At 44.9% G+C, this 23946-nt stretch overlaps 1 protein-coding gene across 1 annotated transcript in view; it reads right to left on the bottom strand.

Moving 5' to 3' along the window:
* Positions 1-3532, bottom strand: part of CYSTM1 (cysteine rich transmembrane module containing 1) — a 37393-nt gene extending 33861 nt beyond the window's left edge. Inside the window, exon 1 of the mRNA XM_034778964.1 lies at positions 3495-3532. Coding sequence (XP_034634855.1) covers positions 3495-3499 — 5 coding nt within the window. The 5' untranslated portion in view covers positions 3500-3532. The remainder of the gene's footprint in view (positions 1-3494) is intronic.
* Between the last annotated feature and the right edge of the window lie 20414 nt (positions 3533-23946).

Genomic DNA, 23946 nt, shown 5'->3' with positions numbered 1-23946 from the left:
GTGGGTCCGGGGGGGGGGGGTAGGGGGTTTGGATGGGTCAGGAGTTCTGAGGGGGGCAATCAGGGGATGGGAAGGGGTGGAGGCCAGGCTGTTTGGGGAGGCACAGCCTTCCCTACCCGGCCCTCCATACAGTTTCGGAACCCTGATGTGGCCCTCAGGCCAAAATGTTTGCCCACCTCTGTTCTAGATGTCTCCCCCTTCCCAAACTCCACTGGCTCCTAGCATTCCTCTAGAACTGTATGATTCCATCAATTGAAAATTGCTGCTGTTGGCACCACAGGGCAGAAGTGTGATTGGACTACTGACTGATAATAAATCTCCAGGATTCTCCCTCTATGGCCCTGGAAAGGAGGATGGATAAGAGAAAATGAAGTTGTATGCTTAGTATTCAGCACCAAATTTCACTGACTCGTAAAGTTGAGGCTAAAAGAGACCATTAGATCATCTAGTCTGGCAACCCGTATATCACAGACCATAGAATTCACCCACTTATTTAACTCCATAGAAAGCCCAATAAACTTGTGCTAGACTAAAGCAGAGAACTGACTCCCCCGAGCTTCTACAGCAGGTAACATGGCATAGCCACAAATGGAACTCCGATCTCCTGAGTGCTAGGCCAGTGCCCTACCCATGGGAACAAGAGGCCTCTCATCTATATACCATATAGATCAAAACTAGAAAGCCTTTCAATCCATGTATCATATAAATAACATTTAGACTGTGTTTGTAAAGGACTTTGGAAGCTGTCTGTGAGAAGTGCCAAAGGGAGGTGAGCATCACCCCCATTTTACAGATGGAGAAATGGAGGCGCAGAGAGGTGAAATGACTTGTCTCAGGGCACACAGCAGGTCAGTGACAGAGCTTGCAGGTTACATTTAAAGGCAGCTGAAATAATATTTACCAAAGAAAAGTAAGCTGTATCCAAAGTAATTTGACAAACCAATCAATGGGGAATCAGCTCCTGCTAGAACCGCATCCAGGAGGAAAGCCCATAAATACATTGTTTTCTTGATTCTCCGTTTAATTGTTGCGAGCCTGACATAAACCAGAAACAACCAGTGTTGTTTACATCAACTCTATTTCATCATCTCAGAGAAAGAATGTGTGCCTCATTCCCCAAGGCGTGGTCCCTGGGTCCTCTGCTTATTTACAGGTTACTCTTACCTGGGTATCAGTCACTATGATGTTAGGGTCCCAGCTTACATTGCTTAATTCCTCTCCAACACTGACTCTTAAAGGCCATAAAACCCAGGATGATTACAGCACCAATGTGATTACTACTAACCCAAAGCAATTCCAGAAATGTACTCCCCAAGGTTCTGGGATTAAAATCCCTCCTACAACAGCACTGAAAAGCTTTTGACTCTCAGTGGGCTGAAAGGTCTGGGAAAGCCAGACTGCCGTAGTTGATGGTTACATCTGAGAATTCATTCCAACACTCGCTTTGCCATGTAGGCCACAGACATTCAGATTCTGGCTCTGCTAAAGGCAATTTTGGGTCATTCTTGTCCTATCCACCCTGAGATGGGTATTTCTTCATGGCAGTGCACCAAACTGATCTTATACTGCCCAAACAACAAGCTCATATCTGTTTTGTTTTTTTTTAAATCCTGCCATTGAGGCAAACCAGCTTTTAAAAGCACCTGCTCCAAATGAGCCATTAAATGACCAATAATAATCAGCAATTTGACTCAGGCTTCATCAGTGCTATTTCACTATAATCTCTTTTCTGCCGACTTAATGGTTATGGGGTGTTTTACAGAGAAATGCAGCAAAAGGGACAGAATAAACTGTTTATGTTTCTAAGCTAGGCCCCAGTTCTGAAATCACAATAGCATACCTGTGTGCCCTTGCAGAGTCACCACTGACTTCAGTAGGCTTCATGCAGGCACAGGTACACGTGGATATCTCCAATTGCAGACGCTAGTATCCTGCTTTCCTTTTGATATCCCCACTCTGTTTTCTTCCTTTCATTTTGTGTCTACGTTTCTTGCACTGAAAAGCTATTCCAACAAGTGTGAACTGCACCTCTCAGTATATTCTCCCTCCTTCTCGTCAGGGACTGACCATCCTTTGCCCATTCCTCTCTCCCTCCTCCTCCTCGTCTGCATAACAGAGTTCATTACTTTGGTCCCAGTTCTATGAACAGCTGCACATGTAATTTTGCACACTTGAGTAGTCCCATTTACTCACCTGCATACATGTTTGCAGGATTGGTGCCTTAGTTAACTAAGCAGGTACTTTTCAATAACAGATACCCTCCTCAAAACATACTTTCCTTCGAGAATCTAACCATTAGTAATCTCAAGCCTTGACTTATCAGGGTAGATACAATATGTTGTCACCTCATTCTGAGGAATCATTTCACTCCAGCTGAAACCAGAACTAGCTACAAGATCATTTAAGTAACTACATGATTTTAACTTCATACATACAAATCATTTGGGTTTCCCATCTAGTACCTTCTGTATTTGTATAAAATTAAAAACAAAGAAATGCATGGGCTTTTTGTTGTGACCTTGATTTTTGCTGCATTCCTGAAATGGTTCCCTTTCAAAAGATTCACTAAAGCATTAGGTGGTCCCACTTCTCAAACAAAACTAGAATTTGCTTATTAAATGTTGCTGGGTTTGATATATAAAAGAGACAAGAAGTTTAAGCACTGAATTTAGGTTAGGAAACAAAGAAACAGAAAAATGAAATTGACTACTGGTCTATTTCATCATCTAAAATTAAGATAATGCACCATTTACAAACCATAAATGGGGACAATTAAATGAGGTGTCCGTGTTTTCCTATTTTAAATGATGTAGGGTGTTACCTGTGACAGAGATAAAGAAGCCTGGTTGTGATTTTTAATCCATGCCCTTTAAATATTAAGTGCTCATGGAGTCTACTGTTGTGATAGCAACAATATATTTGTTCTATCGATTTTCATAAGTAAACAGACTTCCCACAGCTATTGTACCTGGTCTCATTTAACCATTACATTCAATAATGGAGCCAGTCTCACAGTTATGTGACCCATATGGTAGCACTGAGTCCCCTTTCATTGAGAGAGGAAGGAGGGGAAGATTTTTGTACCCAAAGAGAGGAGTAGGAGGGAAAACTTCTTCATCCCACACCCCCATCTTCTCTGAACGTTCAGCCAATACCACACTTGCCATGGTCTCTAAACTGCTCCCGGACTCACAGCAGCTTGGATTTTTTCCCCCAGCAATTGCCTTGTTTTTTATTTGGGATTTGCTGTAAACAGCAGAAACGTTACTCATGCACCTGAAGGGAATCACCATAAAAATAAGTTCTTATTCCCTCTCCCCCAAGGAGGAGGAGGGAGACTCCAACAACTACTCATTTGTTGGCAAGAGATTTTTTAAGAACAAAACTGGCCAAAGCCATGAAATCAGATATGCTTCTCGGTAAGGTTCCGAGTATACAGTAGTACCTCAGAGATATGAACACCAAAGTTACGAACTGACTAGTCAACCACACACCTCATTTGGAACTGCAAGTATGCAATCAGGCAGCAGCATAGCTGAAAAAAAGCAAATACAGTACTGTGTTATATGTAAACTACTAAAAAAAGGAAAGTTTAAAAAAGATTGGACAAGGTAAGGAAACTGTTTCTATGCTTGTTTCATTTAAATTAAGATAGTTAAAAGTAGCATTTTTCTTCTGCATAGTAAAGTTTCAAAGCTGTATTAAGTCAATGTTCAGTTGTAAACTTTTGAATGTTTTGTTCAGGGTTACGAATAACCTCCATTCTTAAGGTGTTTATAATGAGGTTCTACTGTATATTCATTCTGGATGATATTTCTGTTCCACCTGCATCAAAACAGGAGTTGTAACACTTTGATAAATAGGTTGAGAGATTCTCTCCTTTAACTCCAATGCCCAGTCAAGCAAGCCTTCAAACCAAGCTGGGAAACAATGTTTAAAGGCACCAGGATCCTGCTACAGCAATGAGGTCTGTATTAGTATCTATGTAGACACATTGAACTAGCTAATCCATTTTAACACCGTTTAGCTAGGACACTATATTTGAACATGATTTGGTCCCAGACATATTGGTCAATCAAAGCATGCCAAAAACTAGTTTATTTAGAACAGTGTTTCTTAACTCAGCTTGAGGTCCAAGGTGGTCAAGATCTGGCACATCACCCTCTGTCATAATTCTCATTGATACTTCCTACAGCCAAATCTCTTAGCGAATCACATTACAACAGTAGGTTGGCAGCAGCAAAACAGGGCTATCAAGAGCTGTGGAATATCAAAACTCTAGACTTCTGTGCACTAGGATTGTACCCAAGAATGTCTTCACTTGAAATTTTGGTCTGAGAGGAAGAAGGAAAATAAACAGACGATGGGGAAATAAGTGAAGGGAAGTGCAAGAGAAGAAAACAGGGGAAGACTGGAGGAAGTGAGAAAAAGTGACTGTCATCTTCTGTTCAATTAAGAAGATTCCCAAAGAAAACCCAGTGAAAGCAGCCTCCTCATTCTGCCAGCAACACCTACCAAGCAAGCATTGAATTTTCCAGGGCAGCATCTCCCCTGGGGGATGCTCCTACAAAGCTTTTCTTTGACATCAACATGTTTCTGGTCTTGAGACTAGAAATCAGCACGAGTTAGTCCTCACACATAGGCAAGACTAGGTTGCCCTTGCCACCGCCAAAGAGAACATTAAAGAACATGAACATGAAAGAGCTATATAAATTTTTAATGTGGAAGATGCCCAGCTACTAATCAAAGGCTTCTCTCCTTCTTCCCATTTAATGAAGAAACGTTCACATCCCTCATCTCTACCCCAATATTACTTTTTTTCTAGTTCTCTCTATTTAAAAGGATGTCACTTGAGGTACTGAAAGAGTCAGGATGAAAACTCACATTGCATAGAGGACAGTAATAAAAAACATCACAGTCAGTTCTATGGGAATGGAAGGGGAGAAGAAAGGAGGAGATGATGGGTTTAAAGAGGTTCTATGTATCAGTAAAGAGGAGTAATCCAAGGTGCACAGACTTTTCCTAGATAGCAATGTTGGCAGTTTGCTAGGAAGCTAGGGGCCACACCAAATCTGGATATAGCGGAGCAGACTGCAGCCACTGCACCACAGACAGGATGGTGCAGTCAGCTAGAGCTGCAGATCTCTATACCCGATGTTCGATATTGATTGAATTGGCCATTGCACAGAACAAGATGGAGCAGTGCATTCTGAGATACGAAGGTCCTCTGAGCTGCAACTGGAGCATCCCAATGTAACTAAACAGCACTTTCCAATGCCTGTGGCGCCAGGAGATATTGGAAAACTACCGAGCTCTAATGGAAAGTGCACTTAGCATCAACAAATCCCAGCTCCTGGCAACAAGCCTAGAATTTAAATTATGTTTCAAATAGAGAGCATCTCTCAATATCTGTATGAAAGTAACACACAGGATCTGCTTTCTAAATGGCATTGTTTCTACATTTTCCCTTTTCGTAGCTATTTTCCATGCTGTGCACAGCAAGTTCTACAGCTATACCCAGTGTTACAATCAGAGGTGGATTGGGCCATCATTTTGCACTCCTCGACCCCAGCAGATTCTTCCTCCTAGGATTCCCACACCCCATGCACACCCCAGACCATCATTTCCAGCCTAGTGCAGGAGGAAGACAACAGTCTGAATGCTTGATCCACCTTCCACCCTAGGCCAAGAGGCAGCTGTGGTTTGCTACTAACTGCTCTGTCTAGATTCTCCCTAGCATGGTGTTTGGATTCCAACAAGTCCATCTTAATCCACCTCCAAGTAAAAATCAGAAAGTTCACATTTTTGTGGAAAGATTTTCATGAAGCTCACTGAAATTTCAAGAATTCTAAGCCAGCCCCAATACTGTCATTAGTGTGAGGTCACTTGCCCCTTACACATCTAATGTTTGTCTGGACCTGGTCCTTGAACCTGATCACACCTCAAGACATTAGTGATAGGCAGCAAAGAACCTGTGCCTTCCACTCTGAATCAGACACCAGATCAGCTGTCTGCCTCTACAAACATGCAAAGGCCACCGTAAAGCATGCAGTTATGGTTGCCCCATTTAAAAAAAAGATATATTGCAATTGGAAAAGGTTAAAAAAAGGGCAGCCAAAATTCTTACAGGTTTGGAACGGCTTCCATATGAGGAGAGATTAATAAGATTGGGACTTTTCGGCTTGGAAAAGAGATGACTAAGGTGGGATATGATTGAGGTCTATAAAATCATGACTGGTGTGGAGAAAGTAAATGAGAGAGGGTTATTTACTCCTTCTCATAACACAAGAACTAGGGGTCACCAAATGAAATTAATGGGCAGCAAGTTTAAAACAAATAAAAGGAAGTATTTCATCACACAAGGCATAGTCAACAGGGGGAACTCTTTGACAGAGGATGTTGTGAAAGCCAAAACTATAACAGGGTTCTAAAAAAAGAACTAGATAAATTGATAGGTGAATCAATGGCTATTAGCCAGAATGGGCAGAGATGGTGTCCCTAGCCTCTGTTTGCCAGAAGCTGGGAATGGACAACAGGGAATACTTGATGATTACCTGTTTCTGTTCATTCCCTCTGAAGCACCTGGCTTTGGCCATGATTGGAAGACAGGATACTGGGCTAGTATGGCCGTTATTATGTTCTTACCCAACATGGGTCACTTAACTGTATCCTGACCTTCCTCCCCACCAACTCCATCGCATCTCAGCTGTTTCGGCATCTCTAGTGATGCAATTCTTACCTCTAGACAGTTTGTTTTATTGCCTCAGGAGGTGCTATGCTTAGTAATATATATTCCACTCCAGTCTATGGGTGGTCCCAACTGGGCACTATGATTCACAACTTTGTGCAGAATTAATTTTGGGATGGATGGGGGTGAGCTGCAATTCCCCTCCTCACCCAATATCATGTTTGAGGTGCATGACTTGGCCAACCATAAAGTTTGAGCATCTATCTCCTGTGTCCTTGGCACAGGACCAATGTCCATGGCCCTACTGGTGTACAGACAACCAGGTTTTATGGGGATTTCATGATTGAGTCCTGACCTGGTGTCTGGTCTGCTGAGGATTACTGTCCTCTGATGGTAACATTCATGTGAGATTAGTCAGGTTGCATAACATGGACCATGTCATCCAGGAAGTGCTGGACTCGCTTGATTTTACCCAGAAAGTTGAAAGCTCCCACAGTGCTGCTTGACCCAATCTCTGCAGCTGGTCTGGATAGCAGAGATACTCAGGTCAAGGTCAATGCTGTTGACTGGTCCAGCCATCTCATCATATGTTTCAATACAGTTGTGGTATAGCTCTTACATCAGTGCTAAAGCTAGGATAGTCTCACGTGCTTGGAATCCTAAGGATTTCTAGAGTCTTTTCACTGGTACAAAGGCATATACAGGCTCTCCTTCCAGTAGGGGTGCTAGTCAGGCCACCAGCTATTAATGGCTGCTAGACCAACTCCTTGGCTTTTCATAGTACTCAGGTTGTGCCTAGAGGACAGAGTACACCATATTGTAATGGTGATCACTGGAAGTTGGAACAGCTGAGCCACAGAGTGGAGAGGAGATAGACTATGAATTTATGTAACATACAGAAAAGCTATCACTGAGGCCAAGATATGTTGCTTGTGCTCAGCCAAAGTTGCAAAGACCCACCCAGATGAACTTTTTCAGACAGCACATACTGACCCGACTTCCCCATATCCCAAAGGCAATTCCTCCAGTTGGCTCCAGCATCACTCTTGGAGGTAAGATACATTATGGCTCCAGGCTGGTCTTATCAGCCTTGCCAATTATGAAGGCTGTAAGCTTCCAGAGTCATCCACTGGTTTGACTTTGTTTCTGATGTGGACGCCTATGATTTTCTGCAAGTCCTGGAGTGCACCACTTATGGCACTGAGCGTCGTCCATTTTGGTTGATGAAGGTCTATGGAATAAGTGCGTTCTACTACTGACAGACATTATCAATGGCTCACTTAGCAAATGAAGGGTGCTAGCCATTCCTGAACATGCAAAAGATCTGCTTCCTCCTGAAGAAGCCATCCCTTAACTCTGAAGTGTTTGCCAATGACTCTGCAGCCTCAGAACTCCTCATGACCTATTGAAGTCCCTTCCAGTCCTACACTTCTATGATTTTAGGAAAGTCAATTGAGAAGGCAGAAATTACTGATATGCTCAACAGTTTTGCCTCTCCCTTCTGTGTCAGTGTAGCAATTTTGGACTCACCCCTGCGGTGCCTCCTGCTGGTCATCCATGGGAATTAGCTCTTTCAGCATCCTGGAGAGCCTCCTGCAGGCCGGTGATCCGCCTTGCCACTGGCCCTGTGTCCCTCCCAGGACCCCAGTGCCCCTTTCTCTGGGTGCTGACCCCTGGCAGTACCACCACAGATCTAGGTCTCCCCCTCCCAGGGGAGACCCCACCCACTATCCCCACCTCACCTCAGTATATGGCTACTGCCACTCATTATCTAGCCCCTGTGCCCTGGGGCAGACTGCAGTGTCAGCCTACTCATCACTGGCAAGGTTGGGTGTGGACCTGCTACCTTTGCCTACCCCGGGCTGCCCTCTGCAACCCCCAGTATCTATTAGCCCAGTACTAGGCTGCAGCCTGGGGCTTTCCAGGCTGGAGCTCCCCAGCTCCTCTGCCTTTCCCCCAGCCCTGCTCCACTCAAGTACTCTGCTCAGCTAGAGAGAGACTGTTTGGCCTCTGGCTCACAGCCTTTTTATACAGTTCAGCTGTGGCCTGATTGGGGTGTGGCCCAGCTGCGGCCACTTCCCCAATCAGCCCAGCTTTTTCCCTGCCACAGCCCTCTCCTTGGCCTGTTAATCCTTTCCAGGAAGGAGTGGATGACCACCCCACTACAGTCAGGACTACACCTGTAAGGGCCATGAAAGATCTCCTGCTAGATTGGGGTCAGATGGCCATTTTAGGCATGCTGGGCTTCTCAACAATTTTAGATATAATTGACAATGCATGGCTGCTTTGGTGATTAAAGAACTTTACTAACATGCATGGAATTGTCCAGAGAGCATTCCTAGGAGACAGGAGTGAGTTGAATGATGATCAATTGTGTCTCATCACCAAGTAATTGACATGCAATGACTTTTAGGGATTGAACCTCTCTCCTATGTTGTTTAACAAATACAAAGTCTCTTGGAAAGATCATTTCTCAAGAGAGGTAGAGCATGATATGGAGACCTGGGAGAAGGGTCAGAATCTGGGGGGAGCATGGGCGGTTATAGCAGGGATCAGAGAAAACACAGGGCGAAATCAAATCAGTATCTTAGATGTCTGTATACTGATATGAGAAGTATAGGGAACAAGCAAGAAGAAGTTGAAGTGCTACTTAATAAACACAACTATGACATTGTTGGCATCACAGACACTTAGTTGAATACGCATGACTGGAATATTGGTATAGAAGGGTACAGCTTGCTCAGGAAGTCAAGCAGGGAAAAAAGGGAGGAGGTGTTGCCTTATAGATTAACAATGTATACATTTGGACTGAGGTTAAGATGGAAATAGGAGACACTTGTTGAAAAAAAATCTCTGGGTAAGGATAAAGGGGGTAAAAACCAAGGGTGATGTTATGGTAGGAGTCCATTAAACACCACCTAACCAGGAAGAACAGGTGGATGAAACTTAAACTAACCAAATCATTCAAAGTATGGGACTTGGTGGTGATGGGAGACTTCAGCTACCTAGATGTAGTATCTGTTGGGAAAATAATACGTCAGGGCACAGATTATCCAATTTCTTGGAATGATTGGAGATAATTTTTTATTTCTGAAGGTGGAAAAAGCTACTAGGGGAGAGGCTATTCTAGGTCTGATTTTGACAAATAGGGAGAAACTGGTTGAGAGTTTGAAAGTGGAAAGTAGCTTGGGTGTAAGTGATCATGAAATGGTAGAGCTCATGATTCTAATTTCATGATTCTATGGAATAGTAGGAGGGAAAATAGCACAATAAAGATAATGAATTTCAAGAAGGCAAATTTTAGCAAACTCAGAGAATTGGTAGGTAAGATCCCATGGGAAGCAAGTGTAAGGGGAAAAAGTTCCAGAGAGTTGGCAGTTTTACAAAGAGATATTATTAAGGACACAAGAGCAAACTACCTCACTGCGTAGGAAAGATAGGAAGTATGGCAAGAGACCACCCTGGCTTAACCAGGAGATCTTTAATGCGCTGAAACTCAAAGAGTCCTACAAAAAGTGGAAACTAAGTCAAATGACAAAGGATGAACATAAACAAAACACCACTAATATGTAGGGACAAAATTAGAAAAGTCAAGGCACAAAACGAGATTAAACTAGCTAGAGACGTAAAGGGTAAGAAGAAGACATTCTACAAATACATTGGAAGCAAGAGGAAGACCAATGAGGGGAGGGGAGGGGGGAATAACAGAAAATGTGGAAATTGCAGAAGTGATAAATGACTTTTGTTTCAGTTTTCAACAAAAAGGTTAGTAGCGATTGGACATCAAACATAATGAATGCCAGTGAAAACGCGGAGGAGGTGACCAGCCCTCTGTGGAGAAAGAATTGGTTCAGGACCATTTAGAAAAGCTGGACGAGCACAAGTTCATGGGGCCGGATGCATTGTATCCAAGGGTGCTAACGGAGTTGGCGGATGTGATTGCAAAGCCATTAGCCATTATCTTTGAAAACTCGTGGCGATTGGGGGAGGTCCCAGATAACTGTAAAACGGCTAATGTAGTACTCATCTTTAAAAAAAGGGAAGGAGGAGGATCCAGGGAAAAAACAGGCCAGTCAGCCTCACCTCAGTCCCTGGAAAAAACATGGAGCAGGTCCTCAAGGAATCAATTTTGAAGCACTTCGAGAAGAGGGAAGTGATCAGGAACAGTCAGCATGGATTCACCAAGGGCAAGTCATGCCTGACTAACCTAATTGCCTTCTATGATGAGATAACTGGCTCTGTGGATAAGGGGAAAGCAGTGGACGTGTTATTCCTTGACTTTAGCAAAGCTTCTGATACGGTCTCCCACAGTATTCTTTCCAGCAAGTTAAAGAAATATGGGCTAGATGAATTGACTATAAAGTGGATAAAAAGCTGGCTAGATCATCAGGCTCAATGGGTAGCGATCAATGGCTCCATGTCTAGTTGGCAGCCGGAGGGGGAGATAGCACAGTGGTTGGAGCATTGGCCTGCTAAACCAAGGGTTGCGAGTTCAATCCTTGAGGGGGCCATTCAGGGATCTGGGGCAAAAATCTGTCAGAGATGGTACTTGGTCCTGCTAGTGAAGACAGGGGGCTAGAGTTGATGACCTTTCAAGGTCCCTTACAGCTCTATGAGAGAATATCAAGCGGAGAGCCCCGAGGGTCTGTCCTGGGGCCGGTTTTGTTCAGTATCTTCATTAATGTTCTGGAGAATGGCGTGGATTCGCACCCTCAGCAAGTTTGCAGATGACACTAAACTGGGAGGAATGGTAGATATGCTGGAAGGTAGGGATAAGATACAAAGGGACCTAGACAAATTAGAGGATTAAGCCAAAAGAAATCTGATGAGGTTCAGCAAGGACAAGTGCAGAGTCCTGCACTTAGGACGGAAGAATCCCATGCACTGCTACAGACTAGGGACCAAGTAGCTAGGCAGCAGTTCTGCAGAAAAGGACCTAGGGGTTACAGTGGATGAGAAGCTGGATATGAGTCAACAGTGNGAGGGCAACAAAAATGATTACAAGTGCAGAGTCCTGCACTTAGGACGGAAGAATCCCATGCACTGCTACAGACTAGGGACCAAGTAGGCAGCAGTTCTGCAGAAAAGGACCTAGGGGTTACAGTGGACGAGAAGCTGGATATGAGTCAACAGTGTGCCCTTGGTGCCAAGAAGGCTTAAGGCATTTTGAGCTGTATAAATAGGAGCATTGCCAGCAGATTGAGGGACGTGATCATTCCCCTTTATTCGGCAATGGTGAGGCCTCATCTAGAGTACTGTGTCCAGTTTTGAGCCCCACACTACAAAAAGGATGTGGAAAAATTGGAAAGTCCAGTGGAGGGCAACAAAAATGATTAGGGGGCTGGAGCATATGATTTATGAGGAGAGGCTGAGGGAGCTGGGATTATTTAGTCTGCAGAACGAGGGGGGATTTGATAACTGCTTTCAATACCTGAAAGGGGGTCCCAAGGAGGATGGATCTAGACTGTTCTCAGTGGTAGCAGATGACAGAACAAGTTGCAGTGGGGGAGGTTTAGGCTGGATATTAGGAAAAACTTTTTCACTAGTAGGGTGGAGAAGCACTGGAATGGGTTACCTAGGGAAGTGGTGGAATCTCCTTCCTTAGAGGTTTTTAAGGTCAGGCTTGACAAAGCCCTGGCTGGGATGATTTAGTTGGGGATTGGTCCTGCTTTGATCAGGGGACTGGACTAGATGACCTCCTGAGGTCCCTTCCAACCCTGATATTCTATGAAAATGAGGTAGGATCAGAAGCTAAAATAGGGAAAGAACAAGTTAAAAATTACTTAGACGTTTTCAAGTCACCAGGGACTGATGAAATACATCCTAGAATACTCAAGGAACTGACTGAGGAGATATCTGAGCCATTAGCGATTATCTTTGAAAATCATGTAGGATGGAAGAGATTCCAGAGGACTGGAATAGGGCAAATGTAGTGCCCATGCACAAATAAGGGAAATAAGGACAACCCGGGGAATTAGAGACCGGTCAGCTTAACTTCAGTACCAAGAAAGATAATGGAGCAAATAATGAAGCAATCAATTTGCACACACACAGAAGATAATATGGTGATAAGTAACAGTCAGAATTGATTTGTAAAGAACAAATCGTGTCAAACCAACCTAATAGCTTTCTTTGACAGGATAGCAAGCCTTGTGGATGGGGGGGGGAGGGGAAGCGGTATATGTGGTATATCTTGACTTTAGTAAGGCTTTTTGATACTGTCTCGCATGACCTTCTCATAAACAAACAAGGGGAAATACAACCTAGATTGAGCTACTATTAGGTGGGTACATAGCTGGTTGGAAAACCGTTTCCAAAGAGTAGTCATCAGTGGCTCACAGTCAAGCTAGAAGGGCATATTGAGTGGGGTCCTGCTGGGATCAGTTCTGGGTTCAGTTCTGTTCAGTATCTTCATCAATGATTTAGATAATGGCATAGAGAGTACACTTAGAAGGTTTGTGGATGATGCCAAGCTGAATGATACCAAGCTGGTTGCAAGTGCTTTGGAGGATAGGATTAAACTTAAAAATGATCTGGACAAACTGGAGAAATGGTCTGAAGTAAATAGGATGAAATTCAATAAGGACAAATGCAAAGTACTCCACTTAGGAAGGAACAATCAGTGGCGCATTCACAAAATGGGAAATGACTGCCTAGGAAGTAGTAGTGCAGAAAGGGATCTGGGGGTTACAGTGGATCACAAGCTAAATATGAGTCAACAGTGTAACACTGTTGCAAAAAAAGCAAACATTCTGGGGTGTATTAGCAGGAGAATTGTAAACAAGACACGAGAAGTAATTCTTCCACTCTACTCCGTGCTGATTAGGTCCAGTTCTGGGCACCACATTTCACAAAAGATGTGGAGAAATTGGAGAAAGTCCAGAAAATAGCAACAAAAATTATTAAAGATCTAGAAAACATGACCTGTGAGGGAAGATTGAAAAAACTGGGTTTGTTTAGTATGGAGAATAGAAAACTGAGAAGGGACATTATAACAGTTTTCAAGTAAATGAATGGTTATTACAAGAAGGGGGGGGGGGAAATGTTCTCTTTAACCTCTGGGGATAGGACAAGAAGCAATGGACTTAAATTGCAGCAAGGGCAGTTGAGGTTGGACATTAGGAAAAACTTCTTGTCAGCGTGGAATAAATTGCTTAGGGAGTTTGTGGAATCTCCGCCATTGGAGATTTTTAAGAGCAGGTTAGACAAACACCTGTTAGAGATAGTCTAGATAATACTTAATACTACCATGAGTCTAGGGGACTGGACTAGATGACCTCGAGGTCCCTTCCAGTCCTATGATTCTATGACCAGTATGCTGCTAAGATATGACCAGCTCTTGCCCCACAGACCCTTCAAATTCAGTCTACTCTGGAGGAACACTGCCACACAATAACAACTCAGCCACATCCAGCAGCCATTTCACCCTGTGAATGAAGAAATCTTGCTATTAGTTAGAGGTAGTCTATATGAAGAGACTCTCTCTTTCATGTCCCCACTTGTAAAGGAGATTAATTCAGAGGCACCAACGAAGTTAAAAATTAAAGCGGGAGAGGACAACAATTCTATTTCATGAAACATTGAGGTTTTGAAAGTCATTTTTGTTCCTTTAAAGAATGAAACAGAGACTTTTCAAAGTCTTCACTTAAGGGGGGAGAAGAGGGAGCAGGAGAAAGAGATTGGAATGTGCGAGGCCCATGTTAAAGTCCCCACTCCCACATTCCAGACTGGCGCTAACCATCAGGCTATAGCACACACTCTCATTTTGACCAGAGTCCATCCTGCACCTCAGAAACCTTCCCAACAAAACTGTCATAAAAACCAGTATGTTTCCATGAAACATGGCAGTTTCAAGGAAATGGTATTTTTCAATGGAAAAAAGCTATGTTGAAAATATTTTGGCCAGTTCTATTGATGTCACTTTCGATCATGTCCTTCCCATGGAAAATCTCCATTTGTGGAGCATGGTACAGTTGCAGAATCTGAGCTTGCTGCTCTTTATCTCCTGAAGATTTCACAACAGCAATACACCCCCACAAGCTCCAGGGTTCCACTGCTATAATCCTCCCTTCACAAGGGAATTTCAGCTTCTTCTGGATTATTAGGGAACACACTGAGGAGAAGGCCCAAAGCACATTCCACTTTTCCTTTGTTACTTCCCCTTAGTTTAAGGCTGCACTATTAATTCTCACTGCTTGTGATCTGTTTCCCAGTTTATACCCACACATTTGTCTCTGTTTATATAAACAAGAGCTAGAAGCTGGAAAGCGGCTGTATGTGGTTCCTACAAGAAGAGCTTTATTGAATCAAGATAAATTACATCCAGTATGTTGCCACTGTAATTATACCAAACCTGCAATTATATAAAAAGGTCTTCAAGTTTCTCTGACATGCTGTAGGGTTTATAAAACCACATGGGGCTTGGTACCAGGGATGCTGAAGTCACTGATACAGGAAAAGTCACAGGGGCAGATCATAGCCAGTGAAAACTGTCACAGCTCCACTGAAGTCAAGCTCTACAGTTTTAGGTACTTACATCACAACCCTGCAAAGGAGTGAAAGGCAGACCCCGCACTTGTGTGGCGCTCACTGAAGAATTGTGGCCTTAGCATAATTGTTTGTTTTTACAGAATCTTAGCTTTTGTGTTTTTAATATTTTCTTTTACAAAGACACTTGCGCAGTATTAATGTTGCAAGTTGCACAGTATTAATGTTGCAACATTGCAGACAGTTGATAAATTTGAGCCTCAAATTTAGGTTTTTGTTTAAAACGGTCTAGGATTTTTATTTTAAATTATAATGAAAACAGTTTGGATTTTAATATTCACATGAAACCACAAACAGTGCATGAAAACCAGAATCTAAGACTGATAAGAGGAAAACTGACTAGAACAGTCATACTGTTCAAGCTGATGAACAGTTAATAACATGGTAGCACATAAGTTAATTTTAAAATCCTTTAAAAAAAGAAGGAAATATGTTGCTTATTACTTAAATGACAGTCTGACAGCATCCCCAGACAGAGAGCAGCAGTAATTAATTGCCTATGTCAGTAACATTGAAGTTTTGCTGGGATGATTAAGGGCACATACTACCATAGGTGTGCAATGGAATTCTCGCAGCAGTAAATGGGATCAGCATATGACCTTAAGAGAAATTGCACACAACTAAAGATATTTGTGTAGAAAATGTCTTTGTGCTCACTTTTCTCTCCATCTTCTCTTAAGACTCACATTCCTCAAAGCAGAATTTTCTTGTCAGGCTGACCGTTGGAATGGTATTCCCTGCCCCTTCCTTCTCTGTTACCATTTCTTAATCTCTCCATACCCTATATACAGTTGCAATATGGTGCCTTAGCTGCAGTCCAGAGGAAGGACGCATGATTCCTCTGTTTAACAGCTTCACAAGTCACATGGTACAGGAGTGCAGTTAAATCCACACTGACAACCTTTGTATGCTCTTATGCCAACACAATTAATGAAATTGACAAGCCTGCAGCTTATTTCAATAAACACTCAGTAGATTCTTACATGTGGTATGGAACTTGCCAAAGTCTAAATCTGAGTTTGGGTCTCCCACTTTGCCAGCTAATGTTGCATCATTTGAACTGATGGATAACTGGTTAAGTACATTGCTAATGTCACAGTACTATCTTTAGGATATACAACAACAGCAAAAATTAGAATACTGATTTTGAGTCAGATTTTTAACAGTTATAATCATACTAAAATTTTATTTTTGTTTGCACAGATCATTAAGTGGAACTTAATTACATCTAAACCCTAAGGGTTCGATGTATCGGGGATCAATTTATCGTGTCTTGTCTAGACACGATAAATCAATCCCCGAATCCACACCTGTACTCCGCCTCGGCAGGAGGAGTAAGCAGAGTCGACAAGCGAGCCACGGCGGTTGACTCGCCGCCGCGAGGATGGCCAGGTAAGTCGAACTAAGATACTTTGACTTCAGCTATGCGAATAGGCCAGTGTAGCCAGGCCTTAGAGGAAGTGATCTCCTCTTGTCACATGATGAGTCTTTACAGCCCTCCTCTTGACTGACCAGTGTCAGAGCTAAATGAGCATGACACTAAGTCATAGTCCAAAACCTGACTAACAGTACAACTTATCTGAATCCAGTTTGATTGACTTACACTTTGTTATCTTACCTCATTTCCCTGAAGACCGAAATTTATTTTCCACTCACTGAACCATATAGTGTCATTTTTTAATTTCCAAACATACATAAACATTGAAACAATATTTCATGTCTCATGAAGTGCCTATTTCCAATATCACTCTTATGCATGTAATGATTCCCAATATATGTTTAAGGCATACTGGGCAAGTATACTGCCAGGACAATCTGTTAAATGCAAAAATTCTATACACAGGCAAGTTATGCTCTACAAGAAGCATAAAACATTAAATAATAATTTTATTGTATCTAAATTAGAAAAAGTCTACAAACAGAAAACAAAAGATATTACCTCACTCACCTTGTCTCTCCAGCAGCAAACAAGAGATTTGACTATTTACGATAGAGTTCCTATGCCTCTCTATCCTATCAAACCTCTCTCTCTCTAAATTTTCAACAGAGGGCCACATCTGGGCATGGAACTTGTATGGCAGGCCTCACAAAACTGGGGGTTAGGGTGTGGGAGGGGGTGCTGGCTCTGGCTGGGGGTGCAGGCTCTGGGGTGGGGCCAGAAATGAGGAGTTCAGGGTGCAGGAGAGGGCTTTGTGTAGGGACAGGGGGTTGGGATGGGAGGGTGAGGGCTCCAGCTGGGGGTGCAGGCTCTGAGGTGGGGCTGGGGAAGAGGGGTTGTGGGTGCAGGAGGGTGTTCCGTGCTGGAACTGAGGGATTTGGAGGGCAGGAGAGTGATCAGGGCTGGGGCAGGGGGTTGGGTAGGGATAGGGGCAAGGGTGCAGGCTCTGGCAGCGCTTACCTCAAGCAGCTCCTGGAAGCAGCAGCATGTCCCTCTCCAGCTCCTACACAGAGGTGTGACCAGGCTGCTCTGCGCGTTGCCCTGCCCGCAGGTGCTGCTCCTGCAGCTCCCATTGGCCACAGTTCCTGGCCAACAGGATCTGCACTTTGGGCCGTGGGCAGCATGCAGAGCCCCCTGGCTGCCCCTACCTGTAGGAGCCAGAGGGGGGACATGCCGCTGCTTCTGGGAGCTGGGTGGATCCACAGCATGCGTGGAGGGGGCCAACCCCCGACCCCGCTCCCCGGCTGGAGAGCCGGAGCGGAGCAAGCCCTGGACCCTGCTCCCTCGCGGGAGCTTGAGCACCAGATTAAAACGTCTGAATGGCCAGATGTAGCCCCCAGGCCATGGTTTGCCCACCCCTGTACTAGCCTCTAATGCGGGGTATGTCTCTGTTAACTCAGACAATGCTAATGTGCCTATCACTGGCTAAGATGCCCGGCTGCCCTAGTAATTCATTTGCATTGTGTCCATCATATATACAAACAAATGCATTTGAGATAAATGCTATTAACCCTGACAGAACATACCACAGCACAAAGCAAACAGCCCATTAATTTCATAGCTGTCTCTCTCCCCACAAGGAAAACTTAAACATTTTAAAGCAACTTCATGTAAATAACTAGGGCTAACGGAGGCGGCAGAAACATCATAGGATCTCTAGGACCAGTAACCAGTGCCAGCCCCACCTTCCCTCATGGCTGCATTTATTTAATTAAGCCACTCCAACTAAGAAGTGTCTATGCTGGTCTCATATCTGCAGGATCCCAACACTAATGTCCTGAGGCAGCAAGATCCTGTTCTTGGAGCTATAAAGTTTCCCCTGATAGATTTAATCTAGATGTGCCTTGTTTTCTTTGTACCACTCTTGACAGGGGAAGTGATTCTCACAAGTCCTGAGAGCAGAAGATAAGCAGCCCCTCACCACAGGAATGCTGCCCAGCTCACCATGCCAGGGTGGGGAGAAGCCACCAGGATGATTTCCCAAAGAGACCCACCCCATCCCAGGCACTCAGCCAGCAGCTCCCCCGCAGCCCAGGGCTCCTTCACACACCAGCCTCTTTCACAACCCAAGGCTCTCCCAGACCCACACCACCCCGCAGTCCAGCATTGCTTTTCCCCCTCAGTCCAGGGCTCCCCCCGCCCCATCCCCCCCCCCCCCCCCCCCCCCCCCCAGCGCTCCCCCCCCCCCTGCCCACCCTCCCCTTCCCCTCCCCTCCCCCTCAGCCCAGGGCTCCCCAGATGCATCCCACACCCTCCACTCCCCCTCAGTCAAGGGCTCCCTTAAACCCAACTCACCCCCTCAGTCAAGGGCTCCCCTAGACCCACCTCCCCGCCCCGAGCTCCCCCGGCCCTTTCTCCTCAGCCCAGGGCTCCGCCCGCCCCGAGCCGAGCCCTCGCCGCCTTACGATACCTGCGCGCCCAGCAGCCCCGCTTCTCGCTCTCTCACTCGCTCTCTCGCCACCTGCCTCAGACGCCACTGCTGAGCTGACGTCACAAGAAGGTGGAGTCACCTGACTGCCTAGAAGCGGGTGGTGGAAGTGGCTGCGTCACAGCAGGGAGCGCGCTGGGCGCGTACGCGGCTCGGGAGCGCGCGGGAACGGTCCCTTGCCTCCATGACCCCTCAGCGCCGGTGGCCTCGGGGTCCTGTGCGCGCGCGGGACCCTCAGCGACGGGGCGGTAGTCGGGCACTCAGGCACATCTAGCTCGGGCTGCAGGCGGAGTTGGAGCACGGCACACGCCCGTGCTTTGCACGCCCACGGCCCGTTACTTGCATATGGACTTCGCACAAAGACGTCGCTCTAGCTATGGGCAAGCTCGGCTGAGGGCGGCAAGCAACCGCACATGCCAGGTCGCAGCGCCCGAATTTGGGCACGCAGAGCCCTCATAACGGGCAGCCGCTGGTCACATTTGGGGGCGCCAGGCTCAAGCGTTACATAGGTGGCAGATTCTGCGGCTTGCACATTTACATAAGGCTGCATGAGGCCCCTCGTGATGCCTGCCATCTTGGCTGACACCCCACTGATTGAGCCTGGGACCTCCAGAGCCAAAAGCCTGAGCCAGGCTGGGGCTGTGTAGCAGACTCACATCCTCTGCCGATGGGTACATGTAACATAGCCTCACCGTGGATTACATGTGCACATACATATTCTGTTTGTTGCACAAATACATATCCTCTTGTGCACACATGTCTTTTTGTATGCACATTTTCCATTATTTGCCCAAACACTTACTTGCATGCAGCTATTTCTGTTACGGTAGTAGCACTCGGACATTTCCCTACCTGCTCATACGTGTTCCATGGCTTGCACCACACATGTTCTTTTTGCATGAGAACACACACACACACACATTGTTATTCACTTGAGGAAACCTAGAATCCATTTCCTCAACATTTGGCCCCAAATCATGCCCCTATTTATGTCCACCCAAATTCCTCTTCAGGGCAGTACAGTTCTCACGTGTCCACAGGCCAGACCACATATAGCCAGATCTGTGATTTAGAGTTTTGTATTACATTTCGGAGCTTATCTGTTATCAGAAAATCTGCACCTAAATACATTGGAGCACTAATCTTGGCCAAGCAGCGTTCTGATTTGTCCAGGTAAATAGGTCAAAGGTATGGATTGTAAGGCATTCAATTGAACAAAATACTTTCATGATTACATGTAATACACTAGCTTGGTCCACATGACTATGACTCCTGATGACTCACTCCAGTGTGAGGATAATAACCTGTACTTAGTGGGTGATAATGGAGTTATTTCTGTAGGTCAAGTGGTAGGAGGTTGTACTTTTATTGCTTAAAATCTTGGTTCAATCCTCCTGAAGACTGTGGCGGTGTCTGTATGTATGTGGCTGCAGTTTGTGAGCAGATGTTGCTTGTGTAGGTGTGGAGAGCCCACTCCCAGAGGAACCAATGTTTTCTACTCTTGTTCTGTGAGGCAGATAGGAGGATACCCCCTCTTTCCCATAAACAGCCAGAGGGCCCAGTCTAGTTATCCAAGCTGGGCACTAAGAAAAAAGTTTGCCCTTTAAACAGAATGTTGCTGAAATGTTCCTGCATGTTTGGGAACAGGAGAAGCGTTTAGCTGACACACAAAATGGAAGGTGGTGGGAATAACAAGGCAGAAGCCATTGGAACAGGGCTCAAACAGGTTTTACCATCCTGCTCTGGCGACAGGGCTATGATTTAATGCCAAAAACTAATTTAGATTTAACACGTAGCTAAGAGAAAGACTGTAAATTATAGCCCTTTCTTAGGACGGGGAGACAGACTTCCTTGGGACATGTGACAGACTGGGATGTTTGGAGACAGAAAGCCTTTAACTTTGCGGTCAAGGACACAGCATTATGACCTGTCTAATAGAGCGTTCCCTTTTAAACCACCCCTTTTACTATGTGATTTTCTCTCTGACTCACCAATAAAATCAGCTTGTATTTACAAACCCTGCCTGGAACTGGGTTGTGGATCCTGTTCATTGGATCACTGATGGACTACTATCACTGATGGACTACTACCGGAGAATCAAGGGTCTGGCCTACACACAAAGTTGTACTGGTTTTCTTCCGGAAAAAGGAAAGCTATAACAGTGCAACTTCTTCTGATAGACAAGCCTTAAGGTGTGATTTTAAAATGATTTAGATAAAACAGAGCAAATTTATGTAGGGATGCTATTATATTGATTTAAACTTGGCTTAGATCTGTTTAGCTTGCACCTGCAAGTTTGACCAACACAGTGAGTTTAAACCCATAGAAGAGTGTCCATACAGGGTTTTGCACTGGTTTAACTTACATTGGGTTTTAAACCAATTTAAGTTATACCAGTATAATGAAACATTTACATGTTGTGAAGGCTAGGACTATAACAGGGTTTAAAAGAGAACTAGATAAATTCATGGAGGTTAAGTCCATTAATGGCTATTAGCCAGGATGGGTAAAGAATGGTGTCCCTAGCCTCTGTTTGTCAGATGGATGGCAGGAGAGAGATCACTTGATCATTACCTGTTAGGTTCTCTCCCTCTGGGGCACCTGGCAGGTGCATTGGAAAGGACAATATCATCCCTACTATGAGCAGCGGAGATGTGAGACCTGTGCCACGAAAGGCTTACTGCTTTAGTGTGGACAAGACAACAGCCCTCTCTGCTCAGATGGAGTCACAAATGCCATAGATTAACTCAACCCAGAATCCTGGGCAGGAGAGGATCCTGAAGGGAGCAGGCTGGGTAACAACATAGAGTCAAAGATTCGCCCCATTCCTCCGCTGCATTGAATAAGATCCTGGAAGGAATCAGTGGAGGGTTGGCATGGGGATCACAGACTACTGAAAAATTCCCCACACTTACACAGCAGTGGTCCATTGTAGTTTCACCCATCACTGCTAATCCATGGGCTCCGCCAGCCCTCATGGGACAGAGAGGGAGACTTCGGGGAGGGTACGAATGTCAGCTAGCACCGAATGTGAATACAAATGAATTATATTCACTATACTAGCGATCTTTTTTCCTTTGTTAGTCTCTAAGGTGCCACAAGTACTCCTGTTATACTAGCGATGGTGCTTTGCTTTGGAGGCCATTAGCACCTTCCAACCAATGGTCTCCGAGCACTGGATTCAGACCTGGAGCAAGCGAGTGCAGTTCCACTGGAGCGAATGGAATTTCACCTGCAAGGGCTGAAGGAACCCTCGGGAGCCAGTTCCCTTTGCAGTTCCTCTGAGGGACAATAAATGGGGACAGTAACAAGGGGAAAATATAGGGGAGAAGAAAGAAGCAGTAGGCCAGGTTGCTCCTCTGAGGAATCCCGCCCAGGGGCTCTAAGATGAGAGCGTAAAAGGCTCTTATATACACTGATATGGAGCTAAATATATGTAGAGCCCTGCATCTGTATCTGTATCCACATCTGATCTGCGAGCCTCAAATATGGGCCGCAGATATAAAGCGGATAGCCGCAGATTTGCAGGCCTCTAAATATCTGCTATTTGCTGTTAAACCCTTTTCCCTTTCCTCACTAGGCATGGCTCCCCCAGGCTTCCCAGCTCCAGTCTTCACAAGCAGGACAGATGAGCAGTCAGTGCTGAGATCAAAGAGAAACCACCAGAGATCTTGTGAGGGTCTCAGCGTGGGACAACTGGCAACCACATCTTTAGCTGGTAAGATTTTTATCATGCATGTATTTTCCAGGGAATGGTGTGTTACACATGACGCTCCCAGGAATGTGTGTGGGTGAGGAATTTTAATACTCACGTGAAGTTATTGTCTGGGGCAGGAAGATGGTGCAAACTGGGACTGAGCTAAGAGAGATTTCAGCTTTTCTCAAGTGTTTGAATATTTCCAAGATCCTGCAAGAAGCACAATTATAACAGGGGTGGGATGGGGAGGGAGGTATTTCATGTGGATTTTTACATTCTGTTGATTGAAAAGTTACAGGTCCATATGCAAATCATTATCTTTCATAGAAGACTGGATACGTAGATGCCCACGGCCAAAATTTCATAGCAACTAGCTCCTGGAAGGTAGACAAGCGAGCATTTGAGAATAGATATTATATTCAATACTTTGCACTTCTTAAAAACCTTTTCATCCAAAGATCTCGGAGTGCTTTACAAATCTTAATGAATTAATTACGCTTCCCAACACCACTGTGCTGGAAATATGCAGGGATCATTTCACTCACCGCTGAAATTCAGCTGTCTCTGGGGTGAGACACAACTGCACCATACAACAGACTAGGAATGGAAGTGAAGAAGAATCCTGCATCCACCTGGAATTGCTGAGATGCACTATATAACTACCTGACCTGGAATTTGGCTGGGACATGGGAATTATCAACCTGAATAGAACATGTGCTGAAATCCTTAATGACCACAAGTTGTGGAAGACCTTATTTAACATCTGTCCTCTCAGGAGCCTGATTTTATTTGGTGTCATTTGCTCTGCTGATGACTCAGACTTGTCACTACTGTTTGGCCTCTTGTGCCTGTCCTAGTATAACAGTGCTACTAGTAACTGAAGGGAAGCCAGCCGCTTTCAGCTAACGATTACAGACTTTACATATCTGGGTCACCACGAACACCACTGAGCTCTGAGTCTGAGTTTTGGAAAATCACTCTGTGCCATTTGCTCAAGGACCGGTCACCCAGGGAATTTCTGTACCCACCAGCAGCATTCTGCACATGCAAGTAGGATACAATCTTTGATCCCTTTGCATTTCTGCCCCCTCCTGATCCACAAGGACATTCAGGCTGAGTGACACTGGGGAGATTGCCACCCTGGCTAA

This window comes from Trachemys scripta, chromosome 8 (genome assembly GCF_013100865.1).
Source record: "Trachemys scripta elegans isolate TJP31775 chromosome 8, CAS_Tse_1.0, whole genome shotgun sequence".
NCBI lineage: Eukaryota > Metazoa > Chordata > Testudines > Emydidae > Trachemys > Trachemys scripta.
This window is presented reverse-complemented; position numbering and strand designations above follow the sequence as displayed.